Below are 24,841 nucleotides of genomic sequence, written 5' to 3'. Positions count from 1 at the left end.
GCTGTGCAGTTGATACAAACTATTTGAATGCAGTGGCAGTGAATGAGCAAAAGTGTCAAAAAAAACCAAAAAAAACTGTACTTTACGGCTCGAGAGAGTTGAGTACCAGCTATTGAATACATGAGGGACAAGCCTTAGTCAATTCATGTGACCAGTCGGAAAGACATTTTTACTCTTCTGATATTTAATTCTGTTAATTTTCCCTCAGGGAGCAATGATGGCACACTGCTGCCTCGGAGATCAGGTTATATTTTTGGCCACAATAACTGGTCCAGCATAGTTCACAGACATTTCCCTAGCCAACAGGGACACTTACAAAATGATTGCACCATTATAATCAACACAAAACTAGCTGAATTTCTCATTCTTCATTGATTTCAATGCAATTCACTGTGTTTGGCGAAGTTCCAAAAACGTTTGTGGTTTTGCCAAACTTGAGGCAAAGTAAATTTAGTGGAGTGCTCTAATCATTATTGTGTAGCTGTTCAAAACCTGTATGTTCCATTATCTGTGGCCTAGGGTCTTGTACTTCTGTTTAGTTTTTGAACATCACTATGTCAATTGTTGAGTTTGGTCTGCTGTAGATAGCATTCTCATATAATTGCTGGTAGATAAAAATTCATTGAAGGGAAGGAATAGCTAGAAAAATTGTACTGCAGGGTTTAAATGACACAAAAGCTCAATTTTGGAATAATTTTAAGATATATCTTTGCCTTTCAATGTTTTAATTGAGAAGAAACCGTAATGTTCACACATATATATATACTGTATGATGTGAATGTGTTTTAGCTAATTTTAGCTTTTCCTCTCACAACCTCTAATTACTTTGCTTGCTAGTGCAGAATATTTCTCTCAAAAAATACAAAACAACATCAGATTATTGGGTGTGTTCTTTTGGCACTTAAAAAAAAACTTATATTCATTCTTGATTGGATTTTGCTAATATAATGTCATGCTGTAATTAGAAAAATTATTTTTTATTTTAACTTCTGGATATGCATTTAATATCTGTTTTACTTCACTTTGAAAATGTTTTGGCAAGCATAATAATATTTGGCACTAGTGTCTCATGTATCCAGCTACCGCAAACCCGAATTGGATTAAACAGATTTAAGTATATATGTATAATAATGATTTGATTCATAATGTTTGTTTTTTTTTCTGAAGCATAGACACGTATCACTTCCACATTTGGGTCTTGACCCAGTATCATAAATATAGTTAAAACAATAGACCCATAAAAATGATAATTACTTGTACTGTACACTCGAACACTACATTGTGCATGCAACTATAAGACAAACTCTGCCTCTGTGCAGTCATGAACATTAAAAATATTCTGGCTCCACTACCGAACAATTAAGATTTATTCACATTAATAACAGTGTATATGTGTGCATCCATTCATCCATTTTCTTAGGTGGGGAGGAGCCAAAGCAAGGCCCTGGAAAGAATGGTGGATAATGCTCATTTACTCCTGGACAAATTAGAGTTACCAACCACGCAATAGAAAGCTTGCCAACTTGGAGAAACCAAACATAAAAACAGCAGTCGCATGCAAACTCCTATCCAAAGCAAAACAAAATAGTACCTCAGTATAGTATGTTTGTATTAGGAGCCGTTTCATATGGTCATGTTGGTAATAATTTTGCAAAGGATGCAAACTGTTTAATGCAAAACAAGTAACTTGGCCAGTTGAGACAAAAGAAAAAAATAATTTTGCTTAATTTAGAAGATTTTGACTATGAATGATCTTGCAACATACTCACTTCAATTCAGCATCATTAATTATATAATGACACTTCAGTTTAAAATTCATAATGTATTTTGCACGTACCACCTGTTAATGCTGCCTTCCATCACATTAGGTGTGTGCCATCTTCTTTTTCTTTTGTGTCACTCACATTTCATGTTATTGCACTGAGTGTATGACTGAATTATACCACAATTAAAAAAGGACAGTTCTGCCCCACACCCCAGTTAAACAAAGAATCAGACACATTCTAATAATTACTTTGGTGTATCATAACTTAAACTTAAAACTAAGACCAAGCTCACTAAGTTCAAGTGCTGTATTGTTTCAAAGACTTCATAGATAAATCAATAAGAATACATACAGTATACTTGCGTTACTATATCACAGTATACTGTGTTCCAATAAATTTTCAAAGTAACCCCATTTTTACTGCACTTATAGTTTACAATTTAAACAGGCATGCAATCATTTTGCAGTTCAAGAAAAGCTGTTGTTAGGAACAGAAAATCTGTCGTTATGGTGGTTTTAATAACACAGTTTCAGAATCTGTGCTTTATTCTCAACAAATATTGCTTAATTGTGTCATAAAATGCAGAGAAAACATATTGCCCCTTTCCTAATATTATCTGTTTCTTGAATGGACTTGAAGCTTTAGACAGAATGCAATATAAGAAAATGGGAAACACAATAGTTTTAAAATTATTACTATTTATATTCAAGGAACAAAGTTATCCAACACCCCAATCACTTATATGAAGAAGTACTTACCCCCATAGTTTTCAATATTTGGTAATAGCACTTTTAGTAACAATAATCACAACAAAATGTTTCCTATAATTTGTTAGCAGTCTTTCAAATTACCACTGCAGAGTTGTAAACTAGAATTCTTTGAAGCATTGCTTAAATTCAGACACACTGGGAGGCTTTTGAAACTGAACTGCTCATTTTAGGACCTGGCACAACAACTCTAGGAGGGTTCAAAGTCAGGATTTTGACTAGACCATTCTAAAATTTTTATTTTATTTCTTAAGTCATTCAGTTGTGGTGTTTAGCTCATTTTCCTGCTGCATAACCCAATTACACTTAATCTTCAAAGACTATTTTGGTAAAGTGCAGAATTCATGGTTCCTTCAATAATGAAACTGCAAAGAATCCCTATACCATCACACTACTATCCCTATAATTTATTGAAGACATGATGTTCTGACTGACGAAAGATATTTTAGCTTTGTGTCATCCAAAGAATCCTTATTTTTTACTGTCCATAGAAAATTATTCCAAAAGGATTGTTTCTTAGCAAATGCAAGTTGAGCATTGATGTTACTCTTGGATATCAGATATTTCTATCTTGCTAATTTCCCATGAATTTTTTCTTATTGTGGAGTTCTGAACATTGATCATAACTGTAGAGACCTGCAATTCTTTGGATGTTTTTCTTGGATCATCTGTAACTTTTTGGATAAGTCATTGCTGTACATTTTAGGTATGTTTATGGCCTTTCCACTGCACATTCAGCACTGTACCAAATGTTCTCCAATTGGAGATAATGTTTTTTTTACTGTGGTGCAGTAAGAGACTTAGAAATGGAATAACTAAGGGTTCGATTACCTTTTCACATGGGCAATACAAGCATTGGATAACTGTATTACTTAAATATACAAAGTTACATTTTATAAAACAGTCTTCAATTTTTATCCGGGCTCCCCTCATCTAATATTATATTGTGTGAAAAGATCCGAAGACATTTATTGTGATAAATATTCAAAAACATATGATATCAGGAGAGGAACAAAAATATTTTCAGCACTATTAACTGTATATATTATTAGTGCTCTATAAACTACAGTATTCTCTTTTTATACTGCAATGTCATAAAAGTATTCATAATAAAATTCTGAAATTTCTCATTTCAAGTATTTTCAACTAAAGCAAATAAATCTAGTAAGGTAGAACCAGGAGATCTTGTGGAACAAGAACTGAACTAAATAATACAAAATGATGTCACAGCTGTATAGTAAACTGCAATGTTCATGTTGTACTTTGATACTTCCATTAATTTTTTTGATTATCATTAAATTAAATTTAGTACTACTCACTTCATTATCACAAAAATATTAACAAGAAAAAAGATACCTCTAAATTAAAAATTATTTCTGACAGTGAAAAAGGATAACAAATATTAATGTGGACAAATGGGTGCTAGTGCCTATTGGACAGCATCTGTGATGGTTTCTGGCCAACATAATTGTTTGACCTATAGTTTCTAACAGTGTGGATATCACAGAAATGTGATAAGAAAGTGTAAAGCTTTGGAAAATTAGTGCAACAGCCAAATGTTGATGATGAATGGTGAATAGCTTGAATGTGAACACTGCAAAGAGGAATGAGAAAAAATAGATAAATATAAATATATAAGGAACAAGGAAGGTCATACCTTTCACTACCTTATCCAGATAGTGAGCTTGGGAGATAAAAGACAGGACATTTAGGGGAGGATTGAACAAAGTGCAATTGCCACCAGCTAAAGACACAATGAAGGATTTTGTTATCTGTTTGGTTCCATCGTTCCACAAAGACAAAGAGAAAGGATAATAAGCAAGCACATGCAGCACATGCAGCCTAATTGTACTGGGGAATCAAAGGATGCTCAAGCAAAGGCAGGGGAGTAGATGCAGAAGTAAAAACAAAATAAAAATTCCATCAGATTCTGTTTGAGAAATATTTGGACTGTGGAAAAGATAGAATGCAACAAGAGTTAACTTTCTTTTTATATGTTTGTTGCATATAATATTTACTGTACACTTAACCACACAGTATGTGCATATACAATACTGTTATAATCTTTTTCCGAATGAAACTGTTAACATTATTTGATTTTACAGTATTGCTGAATTTCCTGAATAAAAAGTTCTTTTGCTTAATATGTAAGAGTGATCTATTTTGCTTTTAATGGTACGTTCTTGCTTTGACAAAAGTAAGCAAACAAAACTAAAATCAACATTGCATTTTAATTTAAATAGAAATTAGTAAGATAATTTAAATGAAATATTAAGAGTCTATTCAAAAATTGTTGGGATAACAAACGTTATCTTATTTGCACCCAAGACTCTCTAAAACAAAAATCAAATAAAAAACAATGGTGATGTTGGGTTAAGCCGATATCACATTATCTAGTTGTGTATGTCAGATTTGCCAGTTGTCAGTTTAAACAATTACAAATCGCTGCTCATATCACATTTATTGACTAAATGCTGACCCTCTAGCAAATCGTGCTCTCCCCTCTTTCACCCAATAACGTGCTGCCTTGCAGAGGTGGCACTGTATGAATGGTTATAAGCTATGGCAAGTTCAGTCTCAGTCTCTGCTCTTTTTTTTCTCTTCCATACTGTTGTGGTTTGAAAAACGTGACACATCAAAGAGACAAACTTCTCGTCTGTTTGTGAGGCTCAAAACACCAGGGTTCCTAATTCCTCATCACTATATTAAATGCATTGCCAGATGAGAATTCACTGGTTGCTAGCTGTCATGGATTCACAGCCTGCCCATAAATTAAAGGCAAAAATCAAACCCGTTTGATTAAATTGGGGAGAGGTGTGGACTAGTTGGAGTGAGTCACTAAGCATGTCAAATTACATGACTGCCTTCAAAGCAGCACACCTCTGACTGCCTCCTACTTGCTAAGATTAGCGATAACTGAAAATCACTAAAAAAAATCACATAATGTGTCATAGCCTTCACCTAATTTTTTTTTTATTACTCACAATGCTTTTAGATGTTGGATGGGCTGTCTATTTTCTTTCTATTGTAAATTATAGATTAGAAATTTACATGAGATTCTGTTATAGATTGGCTATTTTTTTTATAAAGGCCAAACCATACATATAAAGCTGAAAAATTGGCAAAAGGGTACTTCATTCATGCAGCATGCCACAGAGGAGATGATGAGAATATAAAAAATAAAAAGACTTAAACATTTCAAAAAACCAGTGTAAGTAAAACTGCTTAGTAACAGTAAAATGAAAATGTTTACATCAGTTATACTGTGTGAATTAATAAAATGAATAAATGATTCTTATATGCATAAAGTACAACATCAATAGATATCCAAAGTACCACCATTTACCTGTCAATAGTTTTAAAGAATATAATGCATTAGAAAAAATCTAAATAAATTAAACTACACACAGCAGGACATTGAAAGAAGCAACAGGAAACAAAAGAACAAGAAGTCAGTTGACTGCTGCTAAAAGCGTCATGTTCATTAATCTGAACAAAAATCATGCTGTGGTCAACTATTAAATTAATTTCAAATGGTGAGTAAAGGATCTGGAGAAGAACTAATAAAAATGACACAATTCAATAAGACATATAGATTTAGTTTTAACAGTGTGGTCTCTTCATATCTACCAATAAAATTGCCTATAAGACAATGAACCAACCATGACAGATAGATAGAGCTATATTTTGCTTTAAAAGTAACATTAAGCAGTGTTGTATTTTAAAGGTATATATATTCATAATAGTTACATGCTTATTACATATAAAATGAATAAAAGGCACTGCTAAATGCTCAATTTAACCATATGATAATGCATTTTGGCGTGTTGATGATACATCTTATAATCACTTTATGATACACAAGCAAGATAATATATATATTTTTATATATATATATATATAGATAAATATAGACATATACATACAGATATTTAAGGAGTATGCTTTTATACTTTAAAAGTTTCCTTTGAAATAAATGGAATCACATTATATTATAAAGTATCCCTTTTACTTCTAGACGTAATTGCTGAGCGCTTTGAGTAGTGAGAAAAGCGCTATATAAATGCAAAGAATTATTAATTTAGAGCATTTGGTCAAGGAAAATAAGTATTTCCAAATAGTTGTGTAAATGCTTTGATTAAGAACTAAAAATCTTTACAAATGTCATTATCTAAATCAGACTAAGCTTTGTGATAATATGCTGTCTGCAGCCACTGTGACTTGTCACATCAGCACATTATCAATCTGCGGATGCTCAATATGCACTTTTTGACCTAGACAAGTTAAGTCAGCGCATCCTTTATCACAGTGTGTTTTGTCATTATTGCAGCTATGTACATATGACATGTGTGCTGCAAGAAAACATTTTATAAACATTTAGATCTGGTTTACTGTTTGATTCTGAAGGAATATTTAAGGAACAACAATTGGGATCAAGGTTTTAATTGACATAAACACACGCTCACACACACATACACAAAGATAATGAATGGACATCAGTGCGCATTCACACATAAAAATGCATGAAGCCAGACTTATAATACCTAAGCAAACCTCACCGTGCTCAGCAAAGTTACACAAATTCAATTAAGCATGCAATCCCCATTTATTTTTGTTTTTGTACATTTATTTATTTTGTGAATCAAATGATTTTTTCAGCCTACCAATGGTGCAGTGCTCTCCATTCCAACCAGGACTGCATTCACACTTGCCATCCTTGCATGTTCCGTGCTCGTTGCAGCGTGGGTGACATGCCCTCTGATCACAGGCATTGCCCATCCAACCCTCGTCACAGCGGCAGGTGCCTGACACACAGATACCATGTCCTCCACAGTCGGCTGCACAAATCTCTGTGGGAGAAATGGGTTGGGGATGCAAAGGAAGACAGAGAAAGAGTCAGTGAGCGAAGCAAGAAGAGGAGAAAAAAAGCTAAAGTTATTGTCAGGGAAAACAGCCACGCTCCACTACCTTGTCCAACAGTGAATGAAAAGAATTCCTGCACCTCATAACAGTAATCCCTTTTGACAATAAGATTCTAATAAGTAGATTACAAAGAAAGGACATGGATTGTAAAGCCCTTTAGCTGACTGATCCTCCTACTTGCCTCTTCCTTCCTTTCAGCCTCCCATCCATTGTTCAGTAAAGTAAAAGAAGGAAGAAAATCCAGTTTTAGCTTTTTAGACAAAACTAGAACACATGCTTAATTTAATTAAAAAAATGGCTAATGGAATTAGCATGACATCAAGAAGTTACTCAAACCATAAGTAAGTGCTTTACTGAAAAACATTTGCAAGTCAATGGATGCAAATCATTATTTCATGAAAGCACAAACGCAAATTATAGTAGATGGATTTGCCCTGTGATTATTTCTATTATTATTTCATAATTTATTTTGCTAATTAATTAGAATGTGCTTTTAACATTAACTATCTGCATTCTAATAATTTGTCAGGCTAAGGTTAAATATAGACAAACTTTAAGTGTTGCAGTTTCTGTTGGACCTCATAGATGCCTCAGATCAGGAGATGCATGCCAAATCAGTTTTGCAGTTTCAGGCTTAGACATATTTTCTTGACTGCCATTCATGCTAATGCTTATTTAACATAACAGCTTAATAACAATGTAAAGTAACTAGGAATATTCTAAACCCAATTGGTACCACTCGTGCTTTAAAGAAAAATACTGTATATATCATAAAGTGCCTGTCCACATACATATAAGTGTTCTGCCAAATGTATTTGACTAAATCATCTGTCATGGATGAAATAGTAAATTTAGTGGATGCATGGGTAATTCCACACAGTTTCTAGCCATAAAGATGTTATGGGGTGGAAGCATAAAAAGAAAAAAAAAATGTACGTTCCATCTACTTAATTCTGTTCCTTTTGTGTTTCACTTGAGCTGCACTGCCTTTAAATTTCATGTATGTATCCAGATTACAGGTATGAAAATATTATTTGAACATTATTAGTTTTGTATTTACTATAAGTTACTAATAGTCTCTGGTTTGTCAGATGTTTCACAATATGTGCAATGTGCTGAGCCACACTGCTGAGAATATAATAATACACTAAAGAGAACTGGAAAATTACCCAAATAATTAACCAGCTATACAAGAACCCAACATAAGTGAAGACAATTATTTAGATAAGCATATTAAAAGACATATCCTTCCATTTTTAAATTTTGTTAATCTAATCAGCATTGTAGATAATTGGACCATAAGAAGGCAGCAATGGGAAGAAAACTGAATCTTGACATGGAGGTGAGAGAAGACTGGAGAAAGGACAATGATAAAATGAGTTCTAAATATAGTAACATCCACAATAGTATTAAAAACCACAACAGTGAACTAAGAATAATCCATTTGTTTTGCTCAGAATTTTACTATAGTCTTAATGTATAATAATTTATATAGTAAGGAAAAAGCTTCAGTAACATCTAAAAATAGTCAGTATTCACTTCATAAACTTGTTTAAATTGATAGTTCTCTGATGTTTGTAGCACAGATGTTTCTATGTTCCTCACCTGGCAGTGTGAACTCTAAAAATAACATGACTAACAAAAGAGGTGAAGCCAATTTTCTCCTGTTTCAATTTAGAGAATACCACAGTCATTTAAATAGAAGGTCTATCAAGCAAAGGATAAAATGAATTACATTCAAGGTTATAACCCATATTATTTGTCAAAGTAAATGCTGAAAGGTCATATTTGAATTATTGCACAATTCATATAAGGCTCTGTTAAAACTGAATAGTTAACTATTTTGCTAAAACTAAGGACTCAAGCAGCACTGTTTAAATGCTGCAATTGCACTGTTTGCAAATATTTCTTTGTTTGTTTTTATTACTGCAAATAAAACATAAGTTATTTACGCCATGGTCAAAACTGCTGACTGATCTATAACAAGGGCATTTTCCTGGATATGCCCATCATTCATTTAACTACTGTATAAAATGAAACATGGTAAAAATGCTTACTGTTACTCAGACTCATCTGATATTATAAACATTTAAAGAGAGAAATTGATGGGTCAGCCATTAACCTAGGTTGTAAACCTCTAACATACAACACATCAACTTCATTCACAAGGTAGACTGCAAACATTCAATATTTCAATGGTTATTTTTTTTATCTGTATTTCCAATGAATATAGTACATATTTTGTTAAAATGTTTAAATACTTCCATCATACACAAGTTAAAGAGATTATTCTACAGCAAAATATATTAACCCAGGCATACGTGTGATATAGTTCTTCCTGATTGAGGCTGTTGACCTGACACTAACATTTCCTATAAATAGCAAGCATTTATGAATTGACATGGGCCACAATCTTTAACACCAAAATCAATTTATCTATTAACCTGTTCAAGCCTGTTCAAGTTTGACAGGAGCCATAGAGTATCCCTGTGGTGCCAAGCACAAGGTACAAACTAATTCTACATGGGGCGGCAATTTATCACAAGAATAAATTACATACCGTATATACTTGTGGATAAGTACTCTCGTGGATAAGTCGGGACTTGATTTTACCATATAATTTCTGGTATTTTATAATGTCGGTTGTATAAGTAGAATGTGGAAAACTCACACTATTGGTCCAAGAGATTATGATATGCTAACGCCCACCTGAGAGACGAACCACGGAGCACACTGCCTTTTTTTTTTTATATGTATTGTGCCTACGTGACCACACGGTAATACTTGAACTATTCCGAAGCAATGTTTGTACTGAGTTGTGTTTTATGTATCTCACATCCCCATACCCACCTAATCGTGAGAGCATTCCTTATCTACGATGGAGCGTTCGATCAGAAGAAAACATGAAGCTGGTTTTAAATTAAATGTCGTTGAAGTAGCGAAAGAAATTGGTAACTGCGCTGCTGCAACAAAATTTGATGTGTCTAAGAAACTGATGCGAGATTGGAGGAGGAAAGAAGATGTAAAAAAAAACCTAACTGTCGCATTTTTGAATGGGAGTATAAGTCGGGGTCTGATTTTATGATCAATTTTTTGGGTTTCAAGACCCGACTTATACGTGAGTATATATGCTAGTTAAAAAAAAATTGTTTTATTTAGGGTGAACAGTTCATCAACATGAATCTAAGCAGTCTAACAATTAAATACTCAGTTTCTGCTGAAATGAAAACTAAACCAAATATTGTCAAGAGTCTGAACATACTTTGAAAGTTCTGATGCTGAAGCATTTGTCATGGCTTTCTTTACATCTCAGTTGGCTAACTTAATTTCTCTCTTCAATGATCTGCTCATACAAGGTATTACAGGTTACAACAAATTATAAATGCTGCACCAGACTCTTAGTCCTCATTTGACCATCTCATACTGGCTCCTTGTATAATGCAGAAACTCAGCTGCCGACATCATCAAAACTTAAGACAGTGGAGATCTGACAGTGTCCATCAAAAAATCACTGTTAGATGGAGCTTTGTGGTTCTGTTCTTATGTGTGTTTATGAAGCTCTGTTTGTATTGATTTGTACATTCAAACTGAAGACACGGCTGTTCTCTCTGGCTGTATAATTGTTTTGCCTTCATTCACAACTTTTAATATTTCTTCTAATTATTGTGATAGCAGTAACACAATGTGCTATTGAAGGTTAATTTGGACTGCAAGCAGTACTCAGCCAAACTCTACCCAAAATGGGGCAGTTTGCTGTGAACTTTAACTTCAGCCTCATTTCTTTACACATTTACACTTTCCTGCAGTTTTACATGTCTGCTCTGCAAATAATCTTTTTGTGTGGGTTTTCCTCTAGGTTCTCTGGTTTGGGTTGTTTAATTGGTGATTCTAAATTGTCTCTGTTTAAGTGTGGGTGTGTCTACGAGTGGGCCCTGCAATGGACTGGTACCCTTTACAGGGTTTTTTACCTGCCGTGTCCCAAGAACTTAAGGATCAGCTCTGACCCACACAACCCTGAAACAGAATTTAGGAATGTCATGTGTGATAGATAGCACACAGGGACTGGCGTCATGGAAGGAGTAGAACACGAATCCTTACCCAGCAGGGATGCCAGTAGCATGGCAGTTCCAGGGAAGTTAATGCATTCAGGAAATTTTATTCCTCAGTATGTCAGGCGGCAGGCTCCCTGGTTTAGATTTCCCATTCGGACACCAGAAGGGCATGCTAGGTCTTGCAGTCCCATGGAACAGCCCTGCTGGATGCCATGGGGGCTGCCAGAGGGAGCCGAAGGGATGCATAAGCCCTTCTTTCTGGAACTTCTGATTGGCCTGGAAGTGCTTCATTCAGGCTATACCCTAGTACTGGAAGTACTCCTGGGTCCCATAAAAAGGAGCCATTTGACTTCAGTCAGGAAAGCCAGTGTAAGGATGAAAAAGACAAAGCTTGCCTGAATAAGTGGAGAATTGAAAGAAAGAGACGGAAGAGAAACAGAGTATTACTGAATATTGTAATTGTGGTTGTGGTGTGGAAAACTTTTACTGTGAAAAGTTTTGCAAAGTAAAAAAAACTTTTATTTTACACCAGAACTTGTATCTCTGTGCTGCTGTGTTGGGCGTTTGGGGAGCTACACTGCCCCTTGGTGACCACATACGGTATAATTATAAATGCTATCAGGATTTATGGCAAGGTAACTGCCAAACTTTGAAAAACAGAGATAATTTAATAAAGCTTTGCAACTATATTATATAGCATAAAGTACCTGATTTTTAAGTTGAGAACAAGATCAATAGTTTTATTTAATGGTAAAAATATTAATCTACTACTTTGCAGTTTATGGAAGTGTTCACAAAATGTTCAAAAATTGCCAGAAATAACAAGAAAATTGCTCAGCTAGAAGCAGCTGGTCATTGCATTGTGATTATCATTTGTGTGTATGTAAGGGATAAAAAAAAACTAATATACTGTACAATATGATTGCTCAATATAACACCCAGGTTTATAGCTCTCATGTTAAATTAACATATACAAGTAACTGTTTATTATTATGAACTCTTTTAAAATCAAAAACGTGATTTTAGAGGTAGCAAAAGAAGTTAAAAAATACTAAATGTCTTCATCCAAAGTTAAATGTAAGGCAAAGATTTATAGAACAACAGTAACTGCAGCCAAAGGGTGATACAAATGTCATCATCATTTACACTGTTCTGTCAAGCGTAATTCTGAGTAGCGACAGTTATCTGCCTTTTGTGTGCCCTTCAGTGCCAGAGCATGGTAAGGAATCTCACATATTAGAAATGCACACTGAACTGATAGCAAGATGACCACAGAAAAGAAATTTTACTTTTTTTTTGTTTTAAATAAGTACTGTAAAAAATATGTTTAAACCTCCGTTGACATCTTGCACTTACCAGTGCAGCTCCACTGGTGCAATCTAACAAGCAGTATAGTCTAAAGTGCTTAACCTCTTTCTTACTAGCTGGCACCAGACAGCTGGAGCACACATGCACAATGTTACACCCTACAGTACAAGGTAATGTCTTTTTTTAGAGTGCTGAAAATATGTGTAGTAACACAACAAAATAAGTATTGCATTAGGTTACTTGTTACTTTAAAAAGTAAACAGACTATGTGTAATGGATGTTATTTTTAATACATTACCACCAACACTTTATGGGACCAAAAGTCATCCTGGCAGTATCAGGTGTAAGGAAAGAAGCAGGCACAGATGAAGTTTAAGTCAATCACTTGACATATTCAGGCACACAACATCGCTCATACTGGGCAGGGTTAAGAGTGTCCAGTTCATTTAACCCACAACTCATTGGAACACAAGAGAAAGACCAAAATGCCAGGAGGGAAATGGGAGCAGATATAAAGAAAGTGTATAAACTCCTGCAAGTCACCAGGTCATGGTTAAAATCCTAACTTTTTTATGGAAAACTGCATATGCATTTATTTGATTGGACATTTTTAATGACTAAAACAAAAAAGGAACTGTAATTAAGAGAAGTCATTACTAATTAGGTTACTACTTAGAAGAAGAAAACAAGAATTGAAAATTTAACAGCAATCAAAGTTTACTGCAAAGACCTTTCATGAAAGATGAATCTTGAGTCTCTTTATATAATGTGTTTAGGAACTGTATAAATGATTCTAACATTATGAGACTGCATGGTTTTCTTAGATGATTTGAAGTTTCTGTTTAATTATTTTTTTATGAGTTTTCATGTCTTAATTTTTCAGTGCACTGATCCAAACACATTAGAAGAAGTTTCAGCTGAGGGGCTGCATGCTTAACTACAAAACAAGGCAGACTCAGTCAAAAATTAAACACAAAATTTTATACTTATGGCAACAGTAACTAGAGATGTGTCCCAACTTTAATAAAGTATATACCATTCATTAATTTAAAGTTTCTAAATAAAAGGTACTATTCCCTACTAATTATGGAATAAAGGTTCCTTTGATTTATGTCTGCCTCCTCTAATTTCTGGCCACCTGCTTATTGAATTAGATATTTATCTCTTGTATTGCTATTGAAATGGATTTTAAGTATCAGAAATAACACGAGCCCTTTACTACTTAGGTTATATAAACAGCGGTATACTTGGTATTAGGAAGCCCAAGTATAATTCAAACCTGTTTCATGCATTTACATTTTAAAATGGTATGTCTGTGAACATGGTACACACATTTAAAATACCGGGAGAACACAATCTTTTTTTTCTCACTATTCTTTATTAAGCATATAATTTAGCACAAAACATATGTGTATTATTATTCTTGAGCTTTACCCAATGTCCGTCATTTTCAAAACCTTTTAATCTAAGGCAGGGTTTCAGGGACTGTAGCTTATGCCAGCAGCACTGGGCGCAAGGTAGGAAATAGCTTTAGGTAGGGTGTTAATAAATTATAGCACCCACTTGCTCACACACACACTTGCACTCATACTGAGACTAATTTGGAATTGTTAATTGACATAGCTTGCATGTCTTTGGATATGTGGGAGTAAAAACCAGAGTACTCAGAGGAAAATCCATTCAGGCATTAGGAAAATGTGCATATTCCACCCAAACATCATCCAGATGCAAGATTCAAACTCAGAAAAAATGGATGCATGATGTACAATCATACCACCACTTTACCTCAAACTGATTTACAAAATGTACACACGTATAAATACAAATGAATGCTTGAAATGACATGCAAAGTTAACTGTCAAAAAGCAAATATTTATAATAAACCTAATTGGCTTCCAATCAGGAAACCAGTGCTATGAAGTGTTTAGGCTATTTGTTGCAATTTAATATTGCTCAGGAATGAATGGTCACTGAACATCTTAAAAATACCTCATACCATGGTTCTCAGAAAAACTTTTTACTTTAATCACTCAACATATTAAAACGGGGTCAGATTTTTTACTTTTCATTTCTAAGGCCACTAAAGTAAAGATGAAAAGTAAAGTAAGGATCATATTGGCTCATGTGGGCAATTTTCTTGTTAGGTGGACTCTATTCTTAATAATTACTAAATAGTGTGAATGGTGGCTTTGACTCTGAACTGATAGTGAAAATTTGTTGCCTTTTGTAATTGCTTCAACTGGACATCTAAGTGCTTTTTTGTTAGAAAACCAGCTTACAGGAATAAATTTAAAGCAACTATGTTGTATTTACATTCAGATAAAACACTACTGAATTTATTCTTTTCTCACTTTTTATATAGATAAACAGTACTGTACTATGTCTTCAGTACTATCCAGCCATCCCTGTAAAGGAGTAAGCTATAACATATGCTGGTGGACAAGACAATGCCAGACTGCAGTTTATGAGGCTCAAAGACTGTGTCATTAACATGGATGTGAACCATAATGAAGCACCACAAGGAACTGTCCTTTCACATTTTCTGTTTCTGTTGTACACCTCACACAATAAATATAACACCTGGTCATGTCATTTGCAGAACTTCTCAGATGACTTTACAATAATGGAGAGCATTGACAAAGAGGGTGAGCCGAGACTCAGTTGGAGAATTTTGTTTCTTGGTGCAAATACTGTAGAATTGTTTGCAACTCAACATCATCAAAAGCAAGAAACTAGTTGTTGAGTTATGTTGCACTAAACTGCCTCTACATTAAGTCAATATTCAGTGACAGTGGATGAAAAGGTGGTGTACTACTGCAAGTATTTGGGGGTACATATCATTGATAAGCTGGACTGGTCTAATAATGCAGAGGAGCTATTAAGTAGAGCAGACACTTTTTTTTTTGGAAGAATGCATTCATTTAATGAGACCAGTGACATATTTTACATGTTCTATAATTCTGTCATAACCAATGTGATTTTCTGCACTATAGTGTGTTGGGCCAGTAATGTCACTTCAAGAGAGGCCCTCTGAATTAACAAGTTACAAAAGAAGGCAGACTTAGCTATGGAACACACTCTCAACCTGATGGAGAGGGTATCAGAGTTGAGAATGAAGATAAAAAACTGACAGCTATTATGAACAATGCTGCCTATCCTCTCTGTGACACAGCAGCATTAAGTACTTTAACCAAAAAACTATTCCACACAAGTTTGTCAAGAAATACTACACAGGCTCCTTCAAATCTACATCATTAATGAATTTATAATGCCTCACCATAACTGCTTTCTTATCAATAGCCAAGTCAGAATTTTTGGTTTCTTTTCTTTTTATAATTCTTGTGTGTTTTGAGTTAGGATTGTTGTTGTTTGAATATAAATATTTCTACATTTCCTGAGCTTCTGTCAAAGGTAAATTTCTCCTTTGGTACCATCTTATATATAAACGTCTATGCGTGGAAGTGTGTGTGTCTGTCCGGCACGGGGTAAAGGCTCCACCTCCGAGGAAACATAAAACTTGCTTAGCCGCTAATAACACAAGCAGGGCCAGCATGTCAGCAAAATGAAACCTCAGAAGAAAGACAAAGTCGCTTAGCTGCTAACATCAGCAAAACGGTATCCCCTTTACTCTTGCTCCCGCTGCTAATGCACAAGCGAAGCGAGTACATCGGCAAAACGAATCCTCCTAGGAGAGAGATGCCCGGAGTAGCTCCTTTCAATTACCTGACATCTCTACATTTCAGTTTTTTTTTTCTGACGATTTCAATAGTTAGCACGGGCTTACACAGCTAGTCTACTATAAAGACCTCAGCCATCCTGCATAGTCACTATTCTCCCTTCTTCATTCCAATTCAGAAAATTCAGTACTTGTGCCAGCAGAGAAGAGTTTCAAGAGAAGAGTGAAAAAAAAATCTTCCTTAAAATTATTACTTAATTGGATTTTTTATTAAATTAGATTGATTCAGAGGCTAATAGAGTTCTTGTTGTCTTCTTACTTACATGTGCTATCAACGTGCAACATATCACAGCTCTCTGGAATGATGATTAATGAGAATTAACACATTATAACTTCTTAATTCCTTTTCTGGAAAATTTCAGAAATACAGTCAAGAACTTTTATGGAAAGATTTTCAAATGAATGCAGTGTAAAGCAGATGTAATTGTTGAACATTCTTGAAAATGTATTGATATTTCTATCAATATTTTGTGCATTTAAATGGAACTTAACTTATGTATAACTGAGTCTCTTTCCTTTGTTTTCTTAAGAGAACTACCATTGCAGCCTGCGTATAATACATTCCAGGGGGCCTCAATTCTAAACCTTTGTGTGAATTTGGGTGTGAAAATATGTACACACCAAAAAAACAGGATAATACATACAACAAAGAAATAAATCAGACTTTTAAAACCTGCTGCAAATTTCTATGCAACCTCCCCTTTAGAAATTACAATCACCTTTTAGATATGTGAATGTAAATGCACCTTGAACGCCACCCTAAAAGATTCCTTATATAGAGCATGCTAATGAACCTCTAAAAATACAATCATGATGCTGAAGAAATTTAGCTGGTAGTACAGCCTCCATCCTGACGCATTGAGACCCTATCACCAGCATTCAAGAATATCTGAGGGTGCAAGATCATGCATTAACATTTTAGCGCTTCTCCCCTTTGTTCTGCGGGTCTAGGAAAGGCATAAGACATCTGTGCGGGTAGACACTATCACATGGAACATGTATTGATGATACTGCAAATAGTACAGGTCACATGAAACACTGAGGGTTCAGCCAGTTACCTTATCAACAAGCAATTCACCACTTACAGTACAGTCATGTCTGCCAAAGCTACTTTGTCCCAAAATAAATGAATAATGGACTGACCCAGGCCGCTGAGATACAACGTTTGTCAGCCACACCTTGGTATCACAGATGACTTGTACAACATGTCACTACTTATATAAAAGCAGTTTCATTCTTGCTAAGCGCCCTTATTCTAATAATAGTGCAAAAATTTCTCTGATTATTTTAAGAAAATAGGACTCTCCTTTCAATTGCCCTTTTAATTTGGCAAAAATGTTATATTTCATGTATGCACACCCGCACCTTCCAGCACAGTGGCCATGATGCTGATACTGTAGACAGTTGGCCAGTTCCCTGACAACTGATAACAAGTAGCTGATATAAAATGTCAAAAAAATAAAAAAAAGTTCTTCAGTACAAACACGCAGAATTGGCCCTTTTAAAAGGGACCTAAAATACAGTCTGTACACCATATTCAACATTTTTGAGGTGTAATATGTTTCTCACATCATTGCACATTATAATAACAGCTCAGTGATATGAATTATTATTCGTGTTGAGTGATCAGTTAAAGCGCTCATTTATACTTCACGCTCAGAACGCGTACACACATGCATCATGGCTGCCACGTGTTCCCAGCATTCATTTGATGAATCCTCTAAGCACATCCTAAGAAATTAATGCGGCGCATGTGCGAGGTGCACAACCAGCAAGAAGTCGGGAGGCACAGTGTGATAAATGTTGGAATGTGATGTCAGAATCTATGTTTACTATCTACATGTGACAGAAAGCCGCTTTGAGGATCCTCCAGGATCGATGTGCCTGTTTCGATGTTTGATGAATGGTTCGATGTGGTGAAGCAAAATGCAGACATACAAATGCATTTGAGGTGCTTTTATATATTTATCTACATTTTTTTGTGCACCTTCACAACAGCATCAGAATGTATGGCAGTGTATTTGAGCCACAAAGAAAAAAATTAAGGACATGGTGAAAAGGTGTATTCAGGTAATTCACAACACAGCAAAACCAAACCTGTTCTCACCGTGATGATATCTCACACTGTCACCTGGCGGAATCTACGTAAAGTACTTTACGTAAAGTACACGCACAAGTATGAACAGTACAACACTTGTGTAGCAGTAGTGTCCACTGGAGCAATCGTCGCCTGGCATGAAGTATAAACCTGGCCAAACACATGTGCCTGCAATTCCCAACTTTATCAAGGATGTCAATTTACCAGTTTCTCCAAAATTGTGTATACATGGGTCAGAACTTCCATGAATATTTGCATGTTCTTTTATAAATTCTGATGTTTTCATGGGAAGTTGCATGCACAAGTTTTGAGCATCTTTTTGTGCGTATGCAAGCTTTATTAATGAGAATCCAGGTGTGGTAAACTACAGGGGACCTGTCAGGTTTTTGACATCTAGATGGCCATAAATAACCTCATTTATTAAGCATTATAAATTAGCATTCCATTCATCAAATACAGATGAACAATTGCCAAAGACAATTGCAGTATATTTAAACAGGCAAGAATTAATACACACACAATGGATTATTAAGCAGTTCTAGCTTTACTGTATGAATGTGCTCACATAACAGTTTGAAAAAATGCAAAAAAACAAAAATAATACTCTATTCCCTGTCTTATTTCCATTATGAACATTTATTTTGTAGTTTTTTTCCCCAAAATTTACAGCAAAATGCACAAACTACAAAAAAAAATCATCTTGGTTAAAATAAAATTTTTTGGCTAGTAGAATTAAGTAGAATTTCTAGGACAATATTACCATCTTATCATACACTATGATCTAGTCAATTAACCAAGTTGATAGAAGTAGAAGTACTTTATAATTTCCTCAGTTTAAAGATGTTATCTATACTTTTAAAAAGCCCAAATAAAATGTTCACTAAAACGTTGAAAAATATTTGCAGTTTTGACCCAAACATTCTAGTAAAGCAAGAACAGGCCATAATACCAAATCTTGTGAGCTGTGTTTTAGCATTAAACGAGCTTACATTTTTCACACCAACTTACATTTTTCACACCTTCTGAGTGGTATTGCTACAGATTATTTTCTATTACCTGGATTATATAGGTTTTTAGTTGGATGTAAAATGAAAATTTGACAAAAATTAACTAAAACTGAGGAGATCTTTTAGCATAATAAACATATATCATGTTGTTTTTAATGAAATAGTGGTTGGATGCTGTTGTATTTCTCAGTATGCAATTTGCTCTAATTGCCGAGAAAGGTGGTGCCACTTTTCTCAAAACACATTTCTGACAGATACAGAGTATCTGCAGCAAGGCATATGAAAGCAGCTAATTGTCCTTTTCTCAGGAACCAAAGGCACTGATTAGCAGCCACTATGATGATGCACATGGTTTTTTCTATAGAAATTTGCAACAAATGAGCAGAAGATTAAATCACTGAGTGGGTGATTAAACAACACTGATACTAACACTTTATATAGTTTTAATTGGCAATGGGATTATATCAATGAAATACTTTTATTTTCATGTCAATTGTTACAAAAAGGAACCAGCAATGTCCATCAACTTAACTCATTTGGCACACTGAATCAGTTTCTTACATATGTACGTCAAATACTTCTCACAAGCCTTTTGCTAACCACTGGAATTATTCTACCATTGTAAAACAGAAAAAAACTATGATTACCTCTCATTCATTGCAATGTGTTTAGATAATCCACTAATCCGCTTTCATAACTTCAAAACCTTCTCTAAGAAGTTCAAAGTGAAAACTGAAAAGGTATGCCAATGGTGTACCAAAAATTACCTGTAGAACAATCATGCCCAGTCCAGTTGGCATCACAGCTGCAAGTTCCAGTTTCTTGGAGAAAGGTCCCATGTCCCGAGCAGTGGTCCATGCAGGATGGTCTTGTATTTTCACAATTGGGCCCTCCCCATCCCACAGTGCAGTGGCATTCTCCACGAACACATACTCCTCTCCCAGAGCATGTGGGATCCATGCAGTCCACTAACAGCAAAAATAATAAAGAAGGAATAAATGTAATGTCACAAATCATGAAATTAGTCAAATCATATTACTAAATATAGTGCTGCATTCATAACAGAGAAAACCTGTTTATTAATTTTAGATTTTAAACATTCAAACAGAAGAAAAAAAGTTGTAATATTTCTAAAATGAATATACCACAATAAATGAACATATCAGTAGTATATTTAATTGATCTGCACTGAAGAATGTCTTCAACTAGTTAAACAAAAACTAAATTTAAGTTTAGAGGGTAATATTTTTGTTTTCAATCTGCTTTAAAATGTATTTATATAGTACATGTTAGATGCTCTATAATTGCCTGTAGGCAAAATAAAAAAAAGCCTTCAGCAAATACATTCTCCAATTATGAAGCAAGGCAGCTTTATAAATAAAATTTTGCATCAATTAATTAACTGTTTAATAAATCTCTACTATCCCAGTTCATAAGTGAGCAAAAATTGTCAGTAGAGTACAGGGTATAGGAGTTAATCAATGAATTTATTACTAAAGTAATTGCAATTGAATAATTTCTTATTAGGTTAAGTACACTAACTTGGGTACTGAGAGTGACTGTGGGTGTGTGTGTGAATGGGCCCTGTGATGGATTGCCAATTTGTCAATGGCAGCTTTCTGTTTGGCATCCAGTCTAGCCAGAAGCGGCTCCTGTCCTCTGGAACCTTGAATTGAATTAAACAGGTTTGAGAATCTTATGTTGCATTAATCACTTTAATAAAGTGCCATTGAAAAAATAAATGCTTGAGCAAGTTAACTAGTCTTACTTTGCATAATTTTTAACAAAGCTTAACATGGGACACTTTAACCTGATGTTTGAAGAAGGCATACGTTTGCTACCATTAACTTAATTTTCTGTTATTGCAACTATAGTGATCTGAAGACATTTGCCTTTTATTATAGCTTTTAACCAATGCACACATTGCCCAACAGAAACTTTTAAATGTTTCAGTTAGAGATGTGCTGTTAATGAGTAACATTACATTTTTTTGTTTTAAATAATCTATTTGTTGAACATGACTGCATTCAACAGATTCATATATTCATTTAGTCTGAGGCCTTGTACTAAATTAAAGACTATAGTGCTTTAACTTTAGTGTTTTTGAACTAATTAAACATAAGAAATTTAAAGAAACAAAAGGTATGTCAGTAAAAGAATACCATAAGAGACTCCCATTATTAAAATATACCAAACCTAAAGTGAAATACTTGCACTACATGTGCACTACATTGACCTGAAGCAATAATAACTGAATAAAACACAAAGTTAACACCTCCTCTTCCTAAAATGCTTTTGGAAAAGTTTCATTCTTGAAGTAATTTTCTGAACATGTTTACTTAAATACACGGTTACAACAACATTACACACAAGACGGGGACTGACTTTGGACGAACTATCACTCTTCACACGAACTATCACACACACTTACTCAATCTTGGTCATAGTGGGCCAGTTTAGAATCACTAATCAATTTAATGTTCATGTCCTTGGGACAAAACACATACAGAACCAGGCGAAAATCTATCTAAACAAGACAAGACCATACCAGTTCGAATCACGTAAATTCCAATATGGACTCTGCTCTGTTGGGCCCTTGAGCAAGACCCTTAAACTGCACTTGCTGAGTGTTTTGAGTAGTGAGAAAAGCACTATATAAATGCAAAGAATTATTATTATTATTATTCATAAAACTTCATACATACAGCTCATGAATGGACTGGGATTTGGACTCAGAGGCTATTGACAATGATCATTTCTGCTGCTTGCATTTCCATTACAACATTTCTATACTGTAACAAGCTCTTCCAGACAGATTTTCAAAAAATGTTTGTTGGCGCACTGACTAGTACCGCATGCTAGACTGCATTTCAGCTGCACAGCCTGAACAGTAAATGCTAAAATAATGGGCCTTTTCCTGTTAATGCTTACAAAGGAGCCAACATTTATTATGCAAGCTTACATATACAGTAGTTCAGCACATATTGAATTGTAAAAAAACAAACAGAAAACCAAACAAAATTCCTACATGAATAAAGTTTTCAAATAACTAAACAGATGACATAAACACATGGACAATGTATGTTGATGAAACAGCACATTCCACTGAGCTGTCTCGATTTGTTATCTACTTACTGTATATTAAAAGTTCCATGTTGACATTGTCCCTTCTGTTGTAAAAACTTGACGAGTACAACAGATAATATTGTCTTCTTACATTTGTTGCTAAGTAACTAACTAATGCAGAATAATTCTCATACAGTTTTAGCTGGAAATTTACTTCTCCTTGTTTTTTTTCCTGCATCCTCATATTTCAGAAATATGCACAAATGCGTTGTTTCTGCTATCAAGTGTGTTTTGAGTTAAAAGAAAGACACCAAAATTTATACAAGCTTTTCTGGCTGGTATAGAGCCAAATGGAAAACCAAATGCAAGCTTTACAAGAGTGAACATTTGTAAAATAATAATGTTACTGTTTCTGGTTAGTCACTTCTCAAATCAAGGCCACTTTATGTTAAATTAATAAACAACTATAATCCACAGATCACAGATTTATTTTATATTACTTTTCTGATGTTGTATCATTATCCCTTTGAAAAAGGGAAATGTTTGCTTTGCTTTTGATTAATTGAATTCACCAGTCTACTGTGGTGAAGTAAATCAAATTAACTGCTGCACCAAAAAGCACTCATCATTATTACATTTGCAGTATAGTTAAGTCTTTACAGTATAATTTGGTAGTTTAGTGACATCAGAATCCCTACACTTTTTCTAAAGGCCATGACTTTTTAATAAAATTAAAAATCAGTTTCTTTAATAATGAGTATGTATCTGTGCTAACATGAGAAGAAGATGTACTGTGATTTGAGTTTTTTCTTCTCCTCTCCTATTATACATCTTATGTTATACAAATTGCATACTTCTCCCAGTAGCTGCTGAGGCCTTTAAATATGCTTTCTATATCAACAACAACAACAACAACAAAATTAATTTATTTCTTACATAGCCCAAAATCATAAAAGGAATACCTTAATGGGCTATAACAGGCCCTATTTTTTGACACCCTGCAAGTCCTTTACTCCCTAAGAAAACAAGAAAAAAAAACTCACAGAAAAAAAAACAACTTGTAGGGAAAAAATAAAATTGAAGAAGCCTTGGGAAAGGTAATACGGAGAAAGTCTTCCAGGTAGATTGGGCATGCAATGACTGTCAAATAATGGGGTAAGTACAACACACAAAACCAAAAACAAGTAATCCTCTTCACAGAGCTTGATGGTCAATCCATCACTGTCACCTCAGAAATACAATATAATAGTACAAACTAGTTTATTGTTGCACATGGCTCCAAGTGTAACTCAAGGCAAAATGTAAAAATAGATTATACCGCTCACTAAATACAGAATTCACACATAAGGGTAAAAATGTGTTCAAAAACATTAATAACTAAGTAGAAACTAACTAACATAAATAAAAACCAACAATATCTGTCTACCATTTAATTGTAGAACCACACCAGATTTTAGAAAAGGAGTCTGACAAACCAGACACAGTCAGAGTCAAGAAAATGCACACAAAGGAATTGTGTATCTGAACACTCAGGTCCAACAGAATGTATGAACAGAAAACATTTGTCAATACATTTTTGAAGTGCAGAGTGCCACAAGAGTATGCATAGACATGCTGTCATTTTTTTGGACATAATTAAGTAATTATATTTATATGTTTACTCATGACAGCATATACATTATACATGCACACAGAGTATAACACTTACAAATAAATGGTTCTTTTATGCAAAAATAACTAAAAAACAAAAAAACAACAGAATTCTTTAAATGGGGGAGAAAAATCAAGCTAATGACTTTAAAACCAGACAATAGATTTGCAGGATGGAATAAATCATAGCACCTTTTTAGTGAAGGAATAATAAAAAAAGATGACAATTTTAGAGCCAGACAAAGAACAGAAAGGCCCAGATGTGGCAGTTTTACTTTAACATTACACAAATAGGTATAAAAGGCCTAATAATGTGGCAAACAGAGTCTCACATCTTTTAGCAGATGGTTTGGGCTCAAGGAACAAAGATCACAGACTAAGTGACAAGAACTTCTCTCCTGGCAATAAATCATCCCAGCCGAAGGTCACTGGAAATAAAGGTAAAAGTTTTTAAGGGGGCTTCATATA

General features: G+C 34.4%; 1 protein-coding gene across 19 annotated transcripts in view; it reads right to left on the bottom strand.

Annotated features, from left to right (window-relative positions):
- Positions 1 to 24,841, bottom strand: part of tenm4 (teneurin transmembrane protein 4) — a 627,939-nt gene that overhangs the window by 155,600 nt on the left and 447,498 nt on the right. For 13 of the 19 annotated variants that reach the window (XM_039744302.1, XM_039744300.1, XM_039744305.1 and 10 more), the window contains 3 exons: positions 20,425 to 20,625; positions 7,198 to 7,383; positions 4,191 to 4,217 (listed from right to left, as the gene is read on the bottom strand). In XM_039744302.1, coding sequence (XP_039600236.1) covers positions 4,191 to 4,217; positions 7,198 to 7,383; positions 20,425 to 20,625 — 414 coding nt within the window. The remainder of the gene's footprint in view (positions 1 to 4,190; positions 4,218 to 7,197; positions 7,384 to 20,424; positions 20,626 to 24,841) is intronic. The other 6 variants (XM_039744308.1, XM_039744309.1, XM_039744312.1 and 3 more) reach the window with 1 other exon arrangement.

Source organism: Polypterus senegalus, chromosome 2 (genome assembly GCF_016835505.1).
Source record: "Polypterus senegalus isolate Bchr_013 chromosome 2, ASM1683550v1, whole genome shotgun sequence".
Taxonomy (NCBI): Eukaryota; Metazoa; Chordata; class Cladistia; order Polypteriformes; family Polypteridae; genus Polypterus; species Polypterus senegalus.
This window is presented reverse-complemented; position numbering and strand designations above follow the sequence as displayed.